This window comes from Petaurus breviceps, unplaced genomic scaffold (assembly GCF_028583685.1).
Source record: "Petaurus breviceps papuanus isolate PSGF00001 unplaced genomic scaffold, PetGlider_PUasm1.0 90845, whole genome shotgun sequence".
Taxonomy (NCBI): domain Eukaryota; kingdom Metazoa; phylum Chordata; class Mammalia; order Diprotodontia; family Petauridae; genus Petaurus; species Petaurus breviceps.
Window position 1 is genome coordinate 24,765,319 of NW_027187359.1, and position 22,845 is coordinate 24,788,163.

Below are 22,845 nucleotides of genomic sequence, written 5' to 3' on the forward strand. Positions count from 1 at the left end.
CCCACAAACACCAAAGGGAAAGCAAAAGGTCAGTGGGGAAACCTTCTGTTGGACCTGGGTGGGAGAAGAGCACAGTCCAGCTCTTGCCCTGGGGAGGGGGAGATGGCAGCAGCAGCAGTAGCAGAGGATGCTTCTGGAGATACAGTAACACAGATTATGGGGGACCAAGCAGCTGATCAGAAGGCAATTGAAGGAATCTATTTGCTGACACTGAGGCAGTATTCTCTTGCTTTGCCTTACTTGGATATGGGTCGCAGTCTTGGGTCGTGGTCCTGGGGTGAGGAGTACTGGCATAGCACATTGTGTGGTGGCTGTGGAGTCCTCCTCACAGTTCTGAGTCAGGTGTCTAGAAGAGGCTCTGAAAACAGCTGTGAAAAACTCCAGAAATTTGGGACACAGCTCTCTCCACTCTGGAACCAGAGTTCCACCCTGGCAAAGAGCTCAAAAGTCAAGTAATTGGATGGAAAAATGAGCAAACTGAGGACAAGAAATCAGATTATAGACTTGTTCTTTAGTGACAAGGAGAATCCAAACATAGAACCAGAAGAAGACAATGAAGTCAGAACTCCTGCATCAAAAGTGTCTAAGAAAAAAATGAATTGGTTGCAGTCCATAGAGGAGCTCCAAAAGGATTTTGAGAATCAAGTAAGAGAAGTAGGGGAAAAATTGGGAAGAAAAATGAGAGCGATGTAAGAAAATAATGAAAAAGGAGTCAACATCTTGCCAAAGGAGACCCCCCAAATAATGAAGAAAATAACACCTTAAAATAGACTAACTCAAATGGCAAAAAAGGTCCAAAAAGCCAATGAGGAGAAGAATGCCTTAAAAAGCATAATTGGCCAGATGAAAAAGGAAGTCCAAAAGCTCACCAAAGAAAATAATTCCTCCAAAATTAGAATGGAGCAAATAGAAGTTAATGACTTTGTGAGAAATTAAAAAAATAGAAGACAATGTAAAATATCTCAATGGAAAAACACTGACATGGAAAATAGATCCAGGAAAAATAATTTTAAAATTATTGGACTACCTGAGAGCCATGATCAAGAAAAGGGCCTAGACATCATCTTTCAAGAAATTATCAAACTGCCCTGATATTCTAAAACCAGAGGGCAAAAGAGAAATGGAAAGAATCCACCTATCACCTCTTGAAAAAGATACCAAAAAGAAAACTCCTAGGAATATCATTGTAGCAGCAAGAACCCCATCATACCCAGGGTGTCTGCCAACACACGTTCTTAGATCTGTTTTTCTAAAGGAAAGCAACTCAAAATAGGGTGACAATCTTGTTTTAATCAATCAAACATATGCCATTTATCTAGTTCAGGGGGAAAAATTCAGGACCCCGAACTTAAGAGAATACAGAGGCTACAAGCAGACACCAAATACAGAGAAACATATCAGCAGATAGATAGGTCTCCAACTGTCTTACTATTACATCCATACCTAGTCAGTTACCAGAGAGGGAAGCATCAACATCTGGGTTTTCAAAGCCAGGGGGCTCAACAGCTGCCTAACATCTGGTCAGATCACACAACACTTCTCAAAGTGAGTCGCAAAACAAAATCTCACATCAGATATATAGCCTTCTCCTGGCTCAGAGAATGTCACAACCCTCTTGACACACTGCCCAATCACAAAGCACCAAGGTACGGGCATTTCTGAAAACCAAGCCTCCCACCATAGCTCCAGGTGCACTTAAGCCTATCAAAGGGCCTAGGGGCAGGGAAGATCTTAAATTCCCATTCCCATAAAAATTATAGCCAAATTCCAGAGTTCCCAGGTGAAGGAGAAAATATTATAAGTAGTCAGAAAGAAACAATTTGAGTACTGTGGAAACACAATCAGGATTACACAAGATCTAGCAGCTTCTACATTAAGGGATTGAAGGGTTTGGAATATGATACTCTAGAGGTCAAAGGAGCTAGAATTAAAACGAAGAATCATCTATCCAGCAAAATTGAGCATGATACTTCAGGGGAAAATATGGTCATTAAATGAAAGAGAGGACTTTCAAGCATTTTTTTAAGGCAATTGGGGTTAAGTAACTTGCCCAAGCTTACATGGCTAGTTTTTTTGTGTGGGTGTTAAGTGTCTGAGGCCAGAACTGAACTCGGGTCATCCTGACTCTGGGGCTGGCGCTTTACTCACTGCACCACCTAGCCACCCCCAGACTTTCAAGCATTCTCAATAAAAAGACCATAGCTGAACAGAAAATTTGACTTTCAAATATGAAAAGCAAGAGAAACATGAAAAAGGTAAACAGGAAAGAGAAGTCATAAGGAACTTATTAAAGTTGAACTGTTTATAATCTAACATGGAAAGATGATATTTGTAACTCATGAGAATTTTCTCAGTATTAGATAGTTGAAGGGAATATATTTGTGTATATGTATACATGTATGTATATATGTCTGTGTATATGTATGTATATATATATATGTATACGTATACATAGAGGACACAGGTAAGTTGAATATGAAGGGATGATATCTAAAAAATAAAGTTAAGAGGTGATAGAGGAATATATCGGGAGAAGAAGAAAGGGAGAGATAGAATATAGTAAATTATCTCACATAAAAGAGGCAAGAGAGTGCTGTTACAATGTAGGGGAAGAGCAGGAAAGTGAAAGGAAATGAGTCAACCTTACTCTCATTGGATTTGGCTTAAGGAGGGAATAACATACACACTCAATTGGGCATCTTACCATACAGAAAGTAGGTGGGAAGGGCATAAGAGGTTTTGGGGTAGGTGGTAGTCAGAAGCAAACACTTGAAAAGGGACAGAGTCAAAGGAGAAAACAGAATAAAAGGGGAGTGGGATAGGATGGAGGGAAATATAGTTAGTCTCTCACAATATGACTACTATGGGAATGTTTGGCATAACTACACATATGTAATCTAGATTGAATTGCTTGTCTTCTCTATGGGCGTGAGAAGGGAAGAAGGGGGACAATATAGATCTCAAAGTTTTAAAAAGAAATGTTAACAAATTGTTTTTACATACAACCAGGAAATAAGATATACAGGCAAAGTGGTATCGAAATCTTACTACAAGAAAGTAAGGGGGAAGTGGGTAAAGAGGGATGGAGGGGTAGAAGACTGGCAGAAGGGGTAATCAATATTCTTGCCATCTTGGGGTGGGGGTGAGGGAGATATGGGGAGAAAATTTGTAATTCAAAATCTTGTGGAAATGAATGTTGAAAATTAAAAATAAATAAATAAATAGAATAGGATATCAGCGAGAAAAAAAGGAAAGCAGAAAACTAGGACAGGGATGGGACAATTAAAGCAAGTTTCTCTGAAAAAAAATAATACCTCAAATCAGTGAAAATATGATACTAAAATTGAACAAGGTCAACCAGAACAGTCTCTCAGTTCTGTTTTTCTTTTTTCTGTTACAACACACAACCTCTGTAAAATCAAGACTGTGATGATCAAAATATTTACCAGGATGTTATACTCAGTATTTTTGTTTGTTTTTGTTAAGATGTTTTGTTAGAAAGCCCCAAGTTACAAAAGATTAAGGGGTTTATTGCAAATGCAAATTTATTGTTGGAACTCAGAAGTAATTTTGTCATAAAAAAGTAATGGTATAAATAATGACTAGAACTCCATATTGATATGAAAATGTTTATGTATCTAATCATACACCTGGAAAGTCATCCTAATGGAGTAATACTAATTATATTAATTTTGTAATTCCATGTTTCACCTGTGGATACCAGATTTTTTGTATTTGAAGATCTTTTGTATTTGAAGATGTTGAGAAGCAGGACCTTGTAATGGGGAAGTGCAAAGCCAAGCACAAGCAGTTTCCCAGAGGGCTACTGCTGTGAACAGCTTCAAGGTTCTGATTATATAGTATAGTTAACACTCTATTTATTCATTAACAAATTAAGGCAAAACATTCACAGAAATCAAAATATAGAATTCACAATGTTACAATTTATCACTAAAATAGCCACATATTTTGCACCAAAGTGATCACATAATTTTGAACAAAGTACATTCATTTAGTCATTCAATCACAAAGTCCTTAATTCAATCATTCAATCACTTAGTAACTCAATCATTCAGTCACTTAAAGAGGCAAGCCTCCTTAACTCAATCCCTCAGTCACTTAGTAACTCAGTCACCCTTAAGGGACACAAAATATAATAGTCAAGGTTCTCCACCTATGGGGTGCAATTAAGTTAAAATATCATCATCAGTCACTACTCAGTATACTCTTAAGGGCTAGTGGAAAATACACAGCCATCCAACCCTCAGTCACAAGTAAGTTACAATTTTATCAGTCACTATTCAGTATCCACAGAGAGACCTTTTCATCTTGACTCTAGGTAGTCACTCAGCTTCCCTGGTTCCCCTTCCATGGTCTCAGCTCCTACCTGGATTCACCAAGCTGTTGCCTGGGTTCAAAGGCAGACAGCTCCCAGTTCCTTGTCCAGCTCTCCATGCAGGTCCTGCTCCACACTGAAACTTACAGTGTCCAATCCACCTTAAATCCTTCACAGTCTCTGTTCCTGGGAAGTCAAGGCTTAACAAAACCACAAACAGACAAAGTAAGGATACCACAGTTATTCTTCCTCTGGTAGCTCTGCCTGGCCCTTGGAAGTCTTCAGCAGAAATTTCAGCTGGTTTCCAGAATCAAAATCACTTCATCCAGGTTCTCAAAATAAAAGTTATTCTCTCCAGCCTGGGCCTCTCTTCCTCAGCCTCCAGAACCTGGTTCCAAGAAGATCTGAAATTCCAGCTAGGGATTCTCCATATATACCTATTAGCTCCTCCCTGTTCTGCCCCTTCCTGTTACATCAGCAGGTTCCCATTATGTCAGCAACAGGGGTTCATGCCTTTTGTTTCTTAACAGAGACTTGATCTAATTAATTTCAAACTAGGTGCTAAGTACCTGTTAGCTTTGACAAAACAAAAGGATCAAATTACATTACTATTACAGGAAGCAAAGAGAAAAAAGGTCTAGTTATCAATTAATACTTTGTTAAATGTTTGTGTCAGTAACTTCCAAGCTTTTGATTCATATGTCCACCAGGAATTATCATTTTAATTTTTATGTAGTTTCAATGTGTTTAACAATACAATGTATATGAACATGCATATCTATATATCTGTTTTTTATCTCTATATACATATTGGGGTAGCTAGGTGGTATAGTGGGTAGAGTGCCAGGTTTGGAGTCAGAAAGACCTGAGTTCAAATTCATTCTCTCTGTCTCTGTCTCTCTCTTTCTCTTTTTTCTTTTTCTCTGTCTTCTCCCCCCTTTCCCTTTTTCTGTCTCTCCCTCCCTCCCCCTTCCTCTCTCTAATTATTTTCTATAACTCAATTTTCATCTCTAAACAGATAATCTCAAGTCAAATATACTGAGACCTGTTATCTTATCTGTGCTCTACTATACCTTCATGACCAGCTACCTATTGGATGTTTTCAACTGGATATCCTGCAGGCATCTCTAATTCAAGATGACTGAAATAGGAATCATTATTACCCCCCCCCCAATCAGCTCTCTTCTAAGTTTCCTATATCTGTCAAAGGTATCACTATCCTTCAAGTCACCTCTGTTTATTTTCTCAGTCATCTTCTATTTCTCTCTTTCTCTCATTGCATAAACACAATCATTTGCCAAATTTTTTTGATTTGAACTTCATAACATCTCTCACATCTGCTCCTTTCTCTCTACTTTCTCTATTCCTGTTCTTCCTCATCTCAAACCTGTACTATTTCAATAGACACCAAATTGATCTCTAAGTTTTAAGTCTCTCCCCTTCATCAATCTAAGCTCCACAGAGATGACAAAATTATTTTCCTATAACATGGGTCTGATCCTGTCATTCCTCTGCCATTCAGCTCTAGGGGATTCTTGTTACTTCTATGATCAAGAAACCCTTCTGTTGAACATTTGAAGTGCTCTGTATTTTGGCTTCAAACTACTTTCTAGCCCTAGTAAACAGCATTTCTCCTCAAATACTCTTCAGTCCAACTGAACTGATTTATATGCCTCTCCACCCCCACCCCACATGGTATTTAAACTCCTCTATGCTTTTTTTATTGCCTGCATCTGTCTGAAAGTATCTCCTTAATTCAGCCTCTTAGAATCTCTAGTTGATTTCAAATATCCTATGGTCATTTCCTAAATAACTGCTTCCATGATACACTCAACTATTAATGACCTGCCCCCCCAAAATTACTTGATATTTATTTTATAAATATTTGTCTTTGATGATATTTTCTCCCTTGAAAAAATGTAACATTATGGGTTATTATTATATTATTATGGGTTATTATTATTATTACTTTTTCCTCCTTTTCCCCCCCCCATGGATAACACAGTGCCTGGTATTGTGCTTTAGTAGTTGCTTGAAGGTTGCTTTTGGATTAAATGATTAGAAGAAGAACATTCAGAAGTCAAGGAGAGCCCATGAGGAATCTGGGCCTTTGCTTGTCCACAATAATCCAAAGTTATTTTGTATAAATAATAGAATCAAAATTCGTTCAAAAGGGAAAGAAATAATTTTGTAATACCTTGAGCTACATGCCTCCCACCCCTATGTTATAATGTTGGTATTTTAAATACTACTATAAACAATGTTGATTAATATCCATATTTAAATATGGGACCACTCCATCCTCATTATTTTCATTGACTTGACATTCAGAAATATCTCTCTTCTACTGAGCAAAATGAGACTGTGAGGCAAATCCAAGGGTTTTATTTCAAGTTCCTCATTCCTGTTTGTTAAACTAGACTGTTACTTCATTAAGAAAGCTTGAGGTGAAGGTGGAAATGCCACCATATCAAGTGTCAGATTCTGTCATCTTTATTAGACCAATGAGAAGACACATTCCCCATCTATTTTGGGATAAGTATTTCTAGAATGGAAATGTGGGACAGAAATTCATCTGTAAGCTTATGATCTACTTCAAACAATGTGAAGGAAGAAATTGGTAATAAGGTCATACTGATACCCTTTCTGTCTGCCCAGTGTCAGAGAAGGCTCCCCCTTCAGTGGAGAAGATATCAATCATGGGGCTACAATGAAGTTTCTTTACAATTCATGTCTGGTTCTTTCTAATAGCTAAGTCACTTAATTTTCCTAATAAAATAGATGCATAGTAATATAACGAAATGAAAAGAATTTGTAATTAAAATTTCAAATGATATTTTATTTCCCTTTCTCTTCCCCTCCCCACCCCCAGCCCCACAAAAAAAGGCCAAGGGTGATGTGGGGACAAGAGATAGAAGAGAGCCACAGAGAGTGATCTAGCAAAGGCTCTCAAATTTGCCCTATGTGTGATAGGTCAGTATAAGACAAATGTTGCATGCAGTGAGAAGTATAAAGTATCATAAGGACAATCAATTTTAATGCCTTAATCTTCTTGCAATAAATAAGAAGCTTGGAGGCATGTCAGTGTAATATTTGCATCACAGTTACGTGTTTTCTTGTTCTGAAAAAAAATGATTGATTTGGTTACTTATTTGACCTCCAATGACTTTTAATTTTAGGTTTCAGTCAGTGGTGAAAGTGGTCACTGCCTGTGATCTGTAAATATGGCATAAACACAAACCAGTTAGTAAGTCTGGGAAATATATCCCTATTGATCCAGAACATGCTCAATGGCAACAATAAGCACACCAACACTTTAGGCATATATGTCAACCCTGCCACTGAAATGGGTGTATTTGGCCTGATCTGTTAGTAAAGAGAAGCTTGACCAAGTTTTTTTTAATTATGAAAGAATTCAGGTGAATAATGCCCCTTCGATGAATTCCATGTTACAAATAATTCCATATTATAATTCCGTGATATATCACTCTGTGATGTAACCACATAGTCCTTTCTGTATTCAAATATTCATCAATTCTGTTATTTAATATGATATATGTCTATTTGTTTTAGGTACTCCGTTTATAAAGACCCAGCAGGATGGCTAAACATCAATCCAATAAATGGGACAATTGACACAGCAGCTATCTTGGACCGTGAATCTCCATTTGTCCACAATAATATATACACTGCACTTTTCCTTGCAATAGATAGTGGTAAGTACTAAAAACTTTAAAATTTTTTTGTGTAATATTTAATGTTTAGGCTTTCTTTTTCTCTCTAACGTCTGAGGGAAATATGTCTTGGATAGGCAGAACTTGAATGATAGGTTAAATGTGTTTTTCAAGTCAGTGATCAATCAATAACCATTTGTCAATTGTCCACTATAGGCCAAGCAGTATGCTAGATATTAGTATGCAAACACAAAAAAAAAAATCCTTGCCTTCAAAGACAGTTATTGAAGAGTGATGTCATTTTTTTCTGATAATTGCAAAGTCTAGTGTAAGTCTTTTCTAGATTTGTTAGAATTTAGGTTTCAACCAGTATCTTATAGAATATACCACAGTATAGTAAAATTGCCTATTGAACATGACTTACTAAAGTGTGTATGTGGGGAGAGAGAGAGAAAGAGAGACAGAGGTAGAGAAAAAGACAAAGACAGAGAGAGGAAAGGAAGAAAGGGGAGGAGAATCAAATATAGAACTTAAGAGTTAGATAGGATAATAAAAATTAAAGCAAGATAACTGTAATCATATTAAATTGAAAGGCTATTGTACCAACAAAAATAATGCAATTGAATTAGAAGGGAAGCAGCCAAGTGGGGGAAAATTTTGCCTCAAATGTCTTTGATAAGGACTTTATATCAAGATATAGCATGAAAGATGGCAATGCAAATATGTGACACCAAAAACCTTCCCCCCGCCAATGAAATAATGGTTAAAGGATATGAACAAGTAGTTCTCAAAAGAATTATAATAATGTCTGAAGTATTTCTCAACATCACCAAAAGTAAGAGAAGTACAAATCAAAATAACTATGTGGTTCCCCCCTCACACTCAACAAATAAATTGGTGTACTAAAGGAGGTAGAGGCCAGGAGTGCCCTCCAAGGATAGATCTCTAGAGTTTACATATAGTAGCCAATATAATTGTGATATCTGATGCTAGGACCAAATCAAGTTTCTCTACATCCTGAATATAGTTTCTTGATATGTTTTCATGGTTGTCAGGCACTGTATTTAGAGAGACTCAAAGGTCTAAAAAGTATACGAAAATAATTTGTTTAATTAAAATTACTTTTCCTAGGATGCTATTTCTGTAATCTGACATTTTCCTCTTTTGAAAAATAGAACATTTACTTGTCTTTTCTCTTTTTGAGTCTGCCTCTCCATTCTTTATAATTTCAAAAAAGTCATTGGCAATAATTCAGATAACATATATGTAAGTTCTATCAGTACCCTGGGATAGAAATCATCAGGGCCAAGAGACTTATTTGAGTAGTCAGATATCCTTTTATAATCCCCTTATTGATCCTTGTCTGTAATTTCCTCATCAGCATGTCCACCAATAGAATATATGCTCCTTGATGGCTGCACATACTTTATTTTTGTCTTTTTATCCTGAGTGCCTAGCATAGGGCCTCATACATTTTAGGCACTTAATAAGTGAATGCTAAATTAAATTCCATGTTTTCCAAATTGAAGTCCATTCACCTTGTTTGAAAAAAATGGCAACAAAATATATAATGAGAACTATCATAGACTTAGAGATGGAAAAGACCACGGAGCTCATCTCATTCACACACACACACACACACACACACACACACACACTTTTTTTAACAGATGTGAAGGCTGAGGCAAAGAAAGGTAAAATGATCTGCACAAAGTCGCATAGATATTCAAGTCCTGAATACCTGAGATTTGAACCTTTGTGCTCTACCTCAAAATCAAGGGTTTTGTTTTGGCTTGCCTTGTTTGCTCACCATACCATGCTGCCTCATTCTAGTAATGTAAACCTTCTCTTTAGATTCTGCTACTATAACCTATCTTGCCCCTTCTCTGAGGCTTATTTGTTTCTTCCTACCTCTTGTTTTGCCACAAAAGGAGACTGAAGAGAAATGTGCTTAAGCCACACTCCTTCAAACCTTGTTATTTCTGTTGAAAGGATTACAATCTCCAACTTAGCAATTTTTATAAATTTAAAGTCATCTTTGACTCTCCCCTTTTCCTTGCCACTCTATCAACTGTGAATTGTTTTCAGTTTTTTCTCTACAGTATTTCTTGTTTTATGCCACCAACATAACCACAGGTAAGAGAATAGAAGAAAGAAGATCAATTAGGTATCTTTTATAGTGGTATATAATAATTTTTTTACAGTAAAGAAGTTATAATACTCTGGTCTAATAGAATTTGGACTATTATAACTTCTTACCTGGACCACTGTAAAAGATACCATATTAGTCTCCTTCCATCTTTTCTCCTCTTCAATATATTCTACTGTTATATGGTTTTGAAAACTCTGGTGGGAGAAAGATGAAATGATAGAGAGAACAAAGGTTTAAGATTCTGAGCATATCTATTTATTAAGCAAAGCATGCCAGTTGCATAATAAATAAGGATGAGACTTCCTCAGCTTTGGCATTGGTCCCCAAATACAGGGGGAGACAGAATCTTATACATTAAAAACAATTAATCAAATAAGACTAATTAATTAAAAGAAACCAATTAACCAGGATACACAATTAGGTAATCTAATTTCTAATTGGAGGAAAGATTAGGAATTTTCTATTCTGGGAGGAGGAGAGTAAACAGGTATATTTCCTTGAAATCAGAAAAAGAGGTGTCCTATTTCCCCTAAGTGTTTGTGAGCAACCAAAGCAATGTGGAAACAATAGCTAATTGATCCATACAGGGCCAGTTTTCAGATAAAACATGTGGGTTGCTTGAGGTTTATAATTGTGATAAAACTTGAATCAGTTTTCAGGACTGACTGGATTTCTGGTCAACATAACCAGGTCCTTAGTTAAGGCTCTTTAAGCAATAGGTAAAGGTAGTCCACCTTCCCAGACATACAGGGCCAAGTTCAAACAGTGCAATAAAGTTTTCCCATGATTCCTGCTTGTCTACTTGTAAAAACATGATTTGTTTAGAGCAGTTAATAAATTCATATTCCTATTATCTACATGAAGAAATTTCAAAATGGGAATGGGAATCAAGTGAGCATCTGAGCACAAGAGATAGCACTTGCCTGGTGCTTAAAATTTTGTTTTTAATGTAAGATATCACCCTAATTTAAAGAACAAGGGATGATGGTGGGGTGAATAGGCAGTTAAAAGGACATAAAGGATCTTTTTGTGACTTTTGCTTTGAGACCCAAAAATTATAGCAAGGCCAGTTTAGAAAATATTACTGAATGATGGTGGAATCTCATTTTAACATCTCTAATGGAAGACTAATAAAATACCTAGGACATATTAATTCTGTTAGGGTTATCACTCTGAAATTTGGGGATAGGATATATGTAATATAATAATATTCTTTAACTCTCTCAATTTCCTTGAACTAAAAATTGAGTTTAACATAAATTGTTTGGTTTCTATTTCAGTAAAGCAGCACTTTTTACTAAAGCAGCACTGTAGTTAAATGACTTGATCAATGAATTATTTTCTCTACAGGTGAATAAAATGTAACCTTTCACACTGGAAAGTTTTTACTATTTTATCTTTGGAGATGAATATCATAATTTACCTTATATACTTCTGATTTTGTGAAAAGGTTAAAATGAGGTCTTCAGAGCATATCCATTCTTTATTAAAGGTTTTCTGTGGGTGGAAATCACTAGTCTCGGTTAAAAAAAAAAGAATAAAAGATGTTAAAGAAAACAGCGAGATGGAAAAATATTTGAGAGCATAATAAGAATGGAAGCCCTTCAGGAATATTCTAAAAGCAGGATAATAAAATGGCTGTTAGTGGTTTCTAAATCCCAGTAGGATTATAATCTCTACTCAATTAACCATTCAGAAAGGTCAGGTGTCAATCTGATTGTCCCTTATGGTCTAGGAACTGTCACTGGAGATTTCATATAACATATAACCCTCAAAATTGTCAGCAGGAACCAGACATGGTACTCCAGAGACTTGGATTTGTACTCGACTTGATTTGACTTCTTCCTGATGATTTTTTTTCTCCTATATAGATTTTCTTGCATCCCTGGTTGGAAATTTTCTGATATTAGCTGTCCCTTGATTAAGTTCCTTAAACCAGGCTTTGAGATCTTCAGGGAATAGCTTAGCCATAAATCTGGGGAACAAATAAATGCATATACATTTTACTCCCAATAAGTCTTGTTTCTGGAATTTTTGCTGCCCAGGATGTTTACTATAGTAGGAAAAATAGCTCCCAATGCTAGTTATTTTAAAGGACCAGGGCAACTGAATGGGTTTGACCTCATGAAGTGCATACCATCTCCAGAGCCTGTGATAAATTGTTCACTTTACTGTGATTCTATTGAATTTGATGCATATTCCCCATCTGCTTTCCTTTCAAACTGTTCATGAAAAGAATAGTGCCAAGAAGAACTGGTAGTTTAGAAATAAGTCAAACTGTTCTAAATAAAACCAAAGGTTTTCCATGAGTTAAACAAGTCAAATATGTGTGTGTGTATACATACATATATATATATATATATATATATATATATGATGAGTCTCTTTGTAATACATGTGTTTGTAGGACACCAAAGGATTCTATAATTGTAGAATTCAGCATTCCAAAGGCAGGATTTACATGGAATGGGAATAAGGAATTTGTGTTAGGTAGCAGTAAAAGGAGCCAAGAGTTGGGCCAAATGCCTACAAAGTCATCATTTAGTAGCATGGAGATATTTAAATACCAAATCCCTTGGTTTGTATCCTTAATACCTCTGCCCTCTTGAGCAACATGTGTTTTTTTTTCAGTAAGTAAGGAGAAAATCTTTGACAAGTTTGTCTGCAATATAACAGTGCATATATAAATATCATGTGACTGTATTTCAACAGGTACAGTGACTTGAGAAGTATAGCTTCCTTTGCCTTGTGGCTCTGGTGAATCTGTGAGATGTCAATAAGTGATGTCACTAAGAGAAACACTTTTAATGATTCTGTTGCTATCAAGCTATCCCATTGGAGGGATGTCACAATTATTGATTATAATCATGGTACCACACTAGCCCTTTAGTATCCTGCATCTTATATGACACAGATATTATAATCTTAATTATAGAGTCAGGAAACTACCTTAGACCAGTTATATAATTCCAAGAATTGATAAATTCATTTTTGAAAAATGAATGAGGAAAAGGTATATTCTGGAGAAATATACATAATATGTATTTGTTTATCTAATTGTACCTCTAAGTCTAGATAGAAATATAAGTTCTCCCCATTAGTCATTTAGTATTACTGTTGTTGAATATGGAGAGATATATAAAGGGCTATTAAACTTGACTTAACTTACTGGTCAATACATCAGCCATCTTGCTCTAGGATTCATTGTCCTTGATGCTGGGGATACAAAGTCAAAAGTTAAAACTGTCTCTTTCCTCAAGTATCTTACAATCTAGTCAAATCTATAATATACTTTAGAGCATCATTACTTATATGCTTTGCTATTTTTTCACATTAAATATGGTAGGAAATATGGTGACAGTTCAGATAATTTCCTACACACAAATTTCTCAAACCTAACTGAGCTAAATTTAGACTCATTGTCAGAAATGATAAGATTTGAAAACTGCAGGGCTAGGGTTATTATAATTTTTGAGGGAAATAAAAACACTTTGAGTCACTTTGGAAAAGTTTCTACAGCAGTCAACTTCCTCTTCTGGAGCCATCCTATGACTTATTAATCCACAAATGAATCTTGAGAGAGGTGGTATAACTCTACATTATAAACAGTGATGCCTTCATCAGACTATTGGTATCATTTGTGAAATTTCAGTCCCTGAGCAATCACTCACCAGACCATCTGTTGGTAAGAAGTGTTCTCTCAATAGCCTCACAAATTCACTAAATATTTAAATCATGTGTCTCAGAGGCAGTGAGAGATCTTGCCAAAGCAGCTATGTAAGACTCAAAGCTTATCAGGGGCATAGAATATTGTTATTAATTAAAATTTTCTGTTTCCCTCACTTAAAGATAGTCACTCAACATGTGAATCTCAGGAAGTAGGCTGACACCTAACACTTGTTTGTGTCCGACAAAGAATTCTTTCACAGATTGGGTTTACAGAATGGAAGATGTGTTCAGTTTCATAGAGATAATAGCTGTTGAGAATGGAATTATCCTCTGCTGTTGCCCAGGTTTTCTTTGTTTTTAGCATAATCCTTTCCTTGTCATCAGCTAAATTGTGTCTCATAGCATTATGAATATATAAGGACATCAAGACCTTTCTTTACCACATTAATCACTTACTGTTACATATCTCATTCCATCCTGAGATTTTGCAGCATGCAAATGGTAGGACCCCTCTAGGAACAAAATACTGTGACCATGAGCCACGACATTTTATCAATTCAATTTAAGTCAACAACTATATATTAAATCACTATTATATGTCAAGCACTGTGCTAGGTGCTGCATATACAAAAACAAAAAGAAAACAGCTCCTGACTTCAAGAAGTTTCCATTCTGTTGAAACTCTACAGAAAATATAGGGATAAGTATTATACAAGGAAGAAGAGAATGCTAATCTCTGGAGTAATAAGAGAAAGCTTTATAAAGGAAATTCAATTTGAACTGAACTTTAAAGGAATACAAGGGTTCTGGGCAGTATCAAAGAGAAGGAAATTAATTTTAGATATAGGGGATGGCATGGGCAAAGGCACACATAGAAGTACAAAATATATGAAGAAATTTGGAGAATAAGCAGGTCAAGTAGTCGATAAAGGGGAGAAAACAGTGAGCTCTGGTTTGAACATGTTGAATTTGAGATAACTATAGGAAGAGATGACCGACTGGCAATTCATAATGCACAACAGGAATTCAGGCAAGAAATTAGCATTTAGTGCATAAATTTAGTAACCATCTTTGTAGACATGACTTTAACTCTTGGGAGTAGATGAGATAAATATTGCAAAAAGGATTAATATATTTGATGAATACATGTTCTGATCAGGATTGGCACAACGACCAGTGCAGATTGTAACTTATCAGAGCTTTCCCATCCTGTGTGTTCTTTCATAAGTATTCCATTGGAGATCCATTCAATGTATTGAAGATACTTCCTCTATGTCTTCTAATATGTTATATATACTAATACAAGCTTCAGCTTGTTCCTCTGTTGTTCTTGCTGTCTAACTATAACATGCTAACCTGTCCTATCCTAGTCTTCTCAAACAAACTGGCATGGATTATGCTACTCCCATCTGATTCAAAATGGAAATATTGTATAAGGTTCAAAATTCCAATTGATTCTAAGTGAAAACAAATAAGATTATTTAGTTACATATGCAACAAACAATCAAATAACTGCAAGGAAGAAATACAAAATTTGAATAGCAAAGAGGTATCAAAGAATATGTGATGTGACTTTCTTTTCATGTTTCTTAACCTGTCTCCAGGCTTCATGGAGCATGTGATCAAATTACCACAGAATGATTTCACCTAAAACATACTCTTATGAAACAAGTCAGGCAGTTAGTTACTATGGCAACCCAATTAGGCCAGTTTATCACCCCTTATCCCAGTTCCTATATTAATTAATGAGGAAAAGTTAATTGAAGCTACATCCATCATCATGTGCTGTTTCAAATTCCAGTAAGATATCCATCACATCAAAAATTTTGACTGGATTTCTATGATCCTTGAGTCTCGTGTAGAAAAAAGGTGAGAAAAGGCAAAAAACATTTTAGCCACAAGTATAAGGGAGGAAAAGGCATATTGCTTATTTATAATACATAGCTGGTGTAGGGCAAAAGACCTCCAAGCTAGGAATGAGAATGGGTTTGTGTTCCATTTCTATTTACTATATGACCTTCATATAGTCATTTTCTAATATCAAAGTAATTTTCTCTCTATGTGAGAAAAAAATTGGTCCTCAATAAAATATGAACTGGATTGAGTGATTACTAAAGTCTCTTTTTGTGCAGAATTTCCATGAGATAGCTAAGATTTGTATAAACCTGCAAAGTATTGGCACCATTGATGCCCATAGAACTGTCATAACCATTTTGAAAAAAAAGTCACTTCCAGAACAGGGATGGAAATGCTTCCGTGTAAAGCAGCAGTATGACCTGACTGACAAGAATACTTGGGAAAATTTAATCTGCATTTACTTGAGGCAGGGAGGTGAAATCTTAGTCTCACTGTACTCTGCTCTGTTCAGACTGAGTCTAGAGTACTGTGTTGAATTATAGACCAATTTTTATAGATACTGTTCAGAAGTGGGCAAACAGGAGGGAGATAAACCTCAAGTTTATACCATAGGAGAATCACTGAAGGAATTAGAAATGTGTAGCCTAGAAAAGAAAAGACGTGGGCATTGGTATTAAAGCAATTTAGAGCATCTGAATAACTGTTTTGTGAAAGAGGAATTAGACTAGGTTTTTTTGACTACAAAGGGTAGAAGTGGGAGGCAAGAGCAGAAGTTACAGACAGCTATGCTTAAGATAAGGGAACAAAGTGATAACAATTAGAGCTGCAAATGTGAAATAGTCTTTGCATAAAAAGACTAAGCATTTATTTGAGGTCTTCAAGCAAAGACCTGATCAACATTTGTCAAGTAGGCTGAAGATATGGATCGAAAGAGATGACCTCTAAGATCCCTTCCAGAACTGACATTCTGTGCGTTTCTTTGGCCTGCTGCCTCTTCCTTGAATTCATCTCAAGTATCCTCAGGAGGAAAAGACAATATGCAAGGTCTTTCTTTTCATAAAGTCAAGGAATGTACAATCTGGAAGGGGACTCAGCCCAGGGAAGGGGAAATGATTTGCCAGAGATCCCATAATCAGTTACTCTCAGAACTTAAATTAAAAGGAAACAGAAAATAAACATTTATACAGCACTTACTATGTGCCAGGCACTATGTTAAGATCTTTAAAAATATTATCTCATTTGATCCTCACAACAATACTAAGAGGTGGGTGCTCTTTATACCAATTTTACAGCTGAGAAAACTGAGGTTCCGTGATTTGTCATGGGTTACATAGCTAGTAAGTATCTGCAACTGAATTTGACCTTAGGTCTTCCTGACTACAGGCTCACAGCTCTATCCACCACACCACCAGCTGCCTCTAAAGCTCGGGTGCTATGATTTGTCCAGTGTTCTTTGCTCTATAAAATGCTGATTCTCTTGTTCTGGGACTCTCATTTCACTGTATATGTAAACCATTACTGATAATTTGGGAGCAGACATCTAGGATATCACTCTCCATGGAGGTCCACACTGACTGCACAGCTTTAATTCTTTTGCATTACTGAATATTAGCACAGTAACATTATAGTAATTAGGGCCCCCTATGGCCAGCTTAGTCAGGTACCTTAACCAAAATAAAATTAATTAGGAATAATGGAAGGATATTTGTGTTCAAATGTCACCCCTGATGACCATTGCTACCAAATTCGAGTCAACTAGCCAGAATGTTTTTAGTTGTCTTATAGAAGAGGAATTATGGTCATTCTTAGTCTCCAAATGTATTCAGTTTAGGTAGAATAAGAAAGAGATAAAGCTCTAAACTTAATATCAGGAAGAACTAGGTTTGAATCCTGCCTCAAAGCCATACTAGTTGTGTATCTATAGACAAGTGAGGTAACCTCTGTTTCTTTTCTTTTTCATATATATAAAACTGTATCAAAATTGCTACTAACTACCAGCATTATTGTAAAAATAAAATGAGATACCATTTTAAAGTGCTTTGCATATTTAAATGTTAGCTATCAGTGTTTTTGCTGTTATTATTTTGTAGATTTGATTCTAGGAAATTGGATGATTGACTTTTCCACAATTATAGGCATTACAAGCAGAAATTAAAGCTTTCAAAAGATCTCTCTTAGCCTATCTGTGCCTTTTATGGGGAGCTACCTGCTTTAGAAAAGAAATAGATTCATTCCCTATGCCTCTTGGTTTCTTCTTTATGATAAGGCTACATTTCTAACCATAACACAGAATGCAAGGTCGGCAAACCACTATGTAATTCTGTTAAAAAAAAGTAGAAACTGCTCTTTTGTTTTAATATGTATTTGTGTATCCTGGTAGCATTTTTGGACCATGAACATGCCACTTATCGGTGTCCTTCACTTGACTTCGAACATAGAATCATAGCCCTAATGTCACCTGGTCCCCCTTTCAGCCAATTTCTTTGTCAGTCTCAATCACTTAGGGTTATGTTGGTTATTCAAATTCATCCACTTTATAAAAATAATTGATAAGGCAGCTATGTCCATCACTTAGCTCCTCCCTTCCTCAAAACATGCTATGGGGTTATAAACAATTGTTCTCCAACTGGACAACATATATCAAAAGGATTGATGAATGACTCTTACATCTCTCATTTTTTTGACAACACTCATGACAATAAAATGATGAAGTAAAGCAATGAAAAGGAGTGTTCCTTATTGGGAATTAGTAGAGATCAGTCATTTTATCCCTCATGAGTATGTTCTAAAAACCCATAAAGCACACATGTGTTCATGTACACACAGACACATAAAGTCTAAGTACTGGGCAGGAGGGGTACATATTCCTACCTATGGAGAGCTTGCATTTTAATAGGAAAATGTGATTAGCCATACTAAAATTAGTGGAAATAGTGACAAATTTTCTTATATTTTGTACTGGGTAACCCAGATTTAAGTCTAGTCTCTGTCAAATACCATTTTTATCTGATTCAGCAAGTCTTTTACTTTTTAGTGTCCCAGACAACACTCTTAAAATAAGTTCTTGAGAAGACACTGATCTGCAGTAGTAAGGGGAATTAATTCCTAACCATAAGTTCCCTATAGCAATGAAATATCAGTTCTGATTTTTGTAAGTGCACAGGACGATCAATTGAGGAATTTCACAGATGACAAGATGAAAGAAATCAATTCAATTAAATTAATCAAAACAAACATTGGCAAAGAACATTAGCACAGAGCACTGTGTGCTCTTTTGAACTGGGAAAGATACAAAGATTAATAAGACCTAGTCATTTCTGTCATTAAGTTTATATATTATTAGAAAGGAACACATATACTCTTAATTATAATACAAAATATTGTATTGTTACGTAATATTTGGTAGTGATGTTTGCATAGGGTGAATGGAGCCTTGCCCTATAATGATGATACTGAGCATCATACAAAACAACTATTGCTCCCTGGGAACCTACTGCCATGACATATCTCCCATGGAGTCTGCCCTCCCCCTCAACAACCTTTAAAAAGACCATGCCCTTGCCTGATGGCAATCCACACCAAGGCAGATTATTTTAGGGGCTATGATGACTACTCATCCTTTCCCCTCTAAATATCTTTGCTTATAGTTACAGCACTGCATAAATATTACAAGTTACAGAGATCAGGAGAGCTTCTTGAAGAAAGTCACAGTGATGTGTTCATCCAAGATTTGCTAGATCCATTACCTTGTACATAAGTCCTGATTATGAGCCCATTTAAGTATGGAATTGAATGGTTTAATTAGAAGAATAGAAAGATGTATGTGTTCAGCTAAAGTCATGCTATAGAAAATATGCTGAATAAAGTTCAAACAGATGAAGAATTCCAATCTGTGGTCAACCTGACAAAGTTCATTCATGGATGATGTGGGGCTAGCACTGGAACACTATGAAGTTCCCCACTTGAGTCACCAAAAAGCATAAGAAACTTATCTAATCTCCCACATGGAAAAAAGCAAAACATATGGAAAAGACAGCTGGAAAAGCAGCCTCTCAGAGTCATTCATTAATATAGCTAGCAAGATGGATAGATAGGTTATAGATTGAAAGAGGGATAGCTGGATAGGTGGAGGAATAAATAAATAGATTGTAGATTAGACGGATCAACAATTAGGAAAGGAATTGCAAAAACACAGTAGTTTAGTTCCAAAGATAAGCAGAAATAATAAATCTTCTTGGATCATTCTTGTGAAATTTCCCACTGGTTTTCATGATCACTGCAAAATTATATTTCATAACCACAATATTCTACCAGAAATTGATTTGTAGAACATAAATTACTATACAGATGTGTTATTTTTGTTGTTATTGTGGTGTACCTCAATGAATCTTAGAACACGACTTTTTAACATTAGAATTACAGGTAACCCAAAGGACAATGGAAAATCAAGTGATGAATTCTAACAGTCAGTAGCATGGTAGTCATCATAACCACAACCAGATGACAAACATCATAAGAGATAGCATTGAGGGCAATCAAACAAATCAATCAAAATTTACTGAACTCCTACTGTGTGTCAGATGTTGGGCTTAAAAATGCAAAAAATAGAATGTTCCCTGCTCTCACCAAGCAGAAAGGAGGTCATTAGATCATAATGTGGTAGACTGCTGAAAAGGGGTACTGACTTAGGATATATTAATGGAATCATAGCATCCAAAACAAGGGAAGTTATAGCTCTACTATATTTTGCCCTAGTCAAACCAAAATGGAAGTATTGTATTCAGTCCATGTTGATTTTTTTTAATTAAATCACAAGCTTTTGCTAAATACTCACTAGTTACCAGGAACAACAATAGTTTCCTGTGATACAAAAAGAAACCAACAAACAAAAAGCAACAGCAACTAGGCAAGCAAAATAAAATCGTATTGGGCTGAGGAGTCAGGAATAACTGAGGTAAAATTCAATTCTACATACTTACTAGGCACATAACATATAGCAAGTCATTTAAACCTCTGCTTCCTCAAGTATAAAAAGGGAATAATAATAATAACATCTACCTCACAGGGTTGTTGGAGGATCAAAGGAGGTCATTCTTGTAAAGCACCTAAAATGCTTGGCATATGGTACGCACTTAATAGATGTTGATTCTCTTTCACTTCTCACACTTGTAGTCTTCTACCTCTATAAAGGAGGAAGAAAGTTCCTCTTGATGTCTCTTCTTTGGGGGAAGGCTTGGTCATTATAAATTTTATAACATTCAGTACTAATTTTATTTTTTGTTCTTCTTACTATTTATTGTAAGTTATGACTTACATTATTGTGTTCATTGTATACATTGTTTTCCTGGTTCTGCTTGTTTCACTTTGAATCAATTCAATAAATCTTCCCATACTTCTTTGTGTTCATCACAATTATGCCTTCTTATAGTTTGATATCATTTCATTATATTTACATATTTAAATTTGCTTTACATTCCCATTTTACGGGAATCTACTTAGTTTTTCTTTACTACTTTATTTATTTATTTTTTTAAAGCAATTGGGGTTAAGTAACTTGCTCAAGGTTACATGGCCAAGTGTTTATGGGTGGGTGCTAAGTGTCTGAGCCCGGATTCGATCCCAGGTCATCCCGACTCTGGGGCCAGTGCTCTTACTCACTGCACTACCTGGACACTCTCTTTATTACTTTAAAAAGTACTTGACATTGGGGGGAAGAGTCAAGATTTCAGAGTAGAAACAGAACTCCTGCCCAGCTCCTGCTCCCACGTCCTCCAATTCATGTAAAAGATGACTCTAAACAAACGTTGGAGCTACAGAACCTACAAAATGACAGAGAGAAGCTAACCTCCTGCTGAAGACAGCCCTGCAGGCCGGCAGGAAGGGGCCAGCGCAGCAATCTGGGAGCTGAGCCCAGCCCCACATGAGCCAGAGGTTTTAGCCTCAGGGGGGCCACAACCAGCCACGAGCTGGAGGAACATCAGATCACCAGTAGATATGGTAATTTCCAGAAGTATCAACCCATAGATGCTAAGGACAAAGAGAGAGGTCAGTGCAGTGTGGACTTTGGGATCTAGGAGTCCAGGAGTGCGGTCTGGCCTTTGCCCCCCAGAGGGAGAAGCAGCTGAGTTCCACGGCCCTGCAACCACTGCCATGTGGCTGCTTCAGAGCTCCTGGCCAGCAGATTGTAGGGGGACAAAGCAACCAGTCTGAGGGGTAATTGCTTTGCTTTAAGCTTCTTGGATCTGGATCGCTGACTAGGGTAGAGGTCCTGGGATGTGTGGCCAGTTTGCCAGAGTGTGTGGAGGCTTCAGAGAGGACAGCCAACTAATAGCTCCAGCAGCTGCAAAATCCCCAGTGACTGGGACAAATCCCCCCTTTCTGGTAGCAGAGTTCTACTGTGGCAAAAATCTCAAAAGTCAAGTAATTGAGTGGGAACACGAGCAAGCAAAGGAAGCAGAGAAATCTGACATTAGACTCCTATTTTGGGGACAGAAAGGATCAAAGCATGGAACAGGAGGAAGATAGCAAAGTCAGAACTCCTGCACCAAAAGTTTCCAAGAAAAAAACATGAGTTGGTTACAGGCCATAGAAGAGCTTAAGAAGGATTTTGAAAACCAAATAGGAGAAGTGGAGGAAAAATTGGGAAGAAAAATGAGTATGATGCAAGAAAATTATGAAATGAGAGTCAACAACCTGACTGAAGAGAAGTAATACCTTAAAAATGGACAAAGTAAAATGGGAAAAAAGGCTCAAAAAGGCAATGAGAAGAAGAATGCCTTAAAAAGCCAAATTTTCCAGGTGGAAAAAGAATCTCAAAAGCTCACTGAAGAGAATCATTCCTTCAGAATTAGATTGTAGCAAATGGAAGCTAGTGAGTTTATGAGAAATCAAGACACTATTAAACAGATCCAAACAAGTGAAAAAATAGAAGGCAATGTGAAATATCTCATTGGAAAAACCACGGACATGGAAAATAGATCCAGGAGAGATAATTTAAAAATTATTGGACTACCTGAAAGCCATGTTCAAAAAAAGAACGTACTTTTTTGGAAGCAGCATCGTGGAGGCAGAGAGAAGGAGAGGATTGCTGAGGACCAGTTTGAGCTGCCCAGGACTTTTGAGAGCTGCCACCCAGAGCTGCCAAGGACTGAGGAGAC

The 22,845-nt window shown here is 36.5% G+C and overlaps 1 protein-coding gene across 3 annotated transcripts in view; it reads left to right on the forward strand.

The window, feature by feature from the left end:
• CDH13 (cadherin 13) overlaps positions 1-22,845 on the forward strand; it is a 1,699,366-nt gene that overhangs the window by 1,640,383 nt on the left and 36,138 nt on the right. For all 3 annotated transcript variants that reach the window (XM_069072248.1, XM_069072247.1, XM_069072246.1), the window contains one exon: positions 7,910-8,052. In XM_069072248.1, coding sequence (XP_068928349.1) covers positions 7,910-8,052 — 143 coding nt within the window. The remainder of the gene's footprint in view (positions 1-7,909; positions 8,053-22,845) is intronic.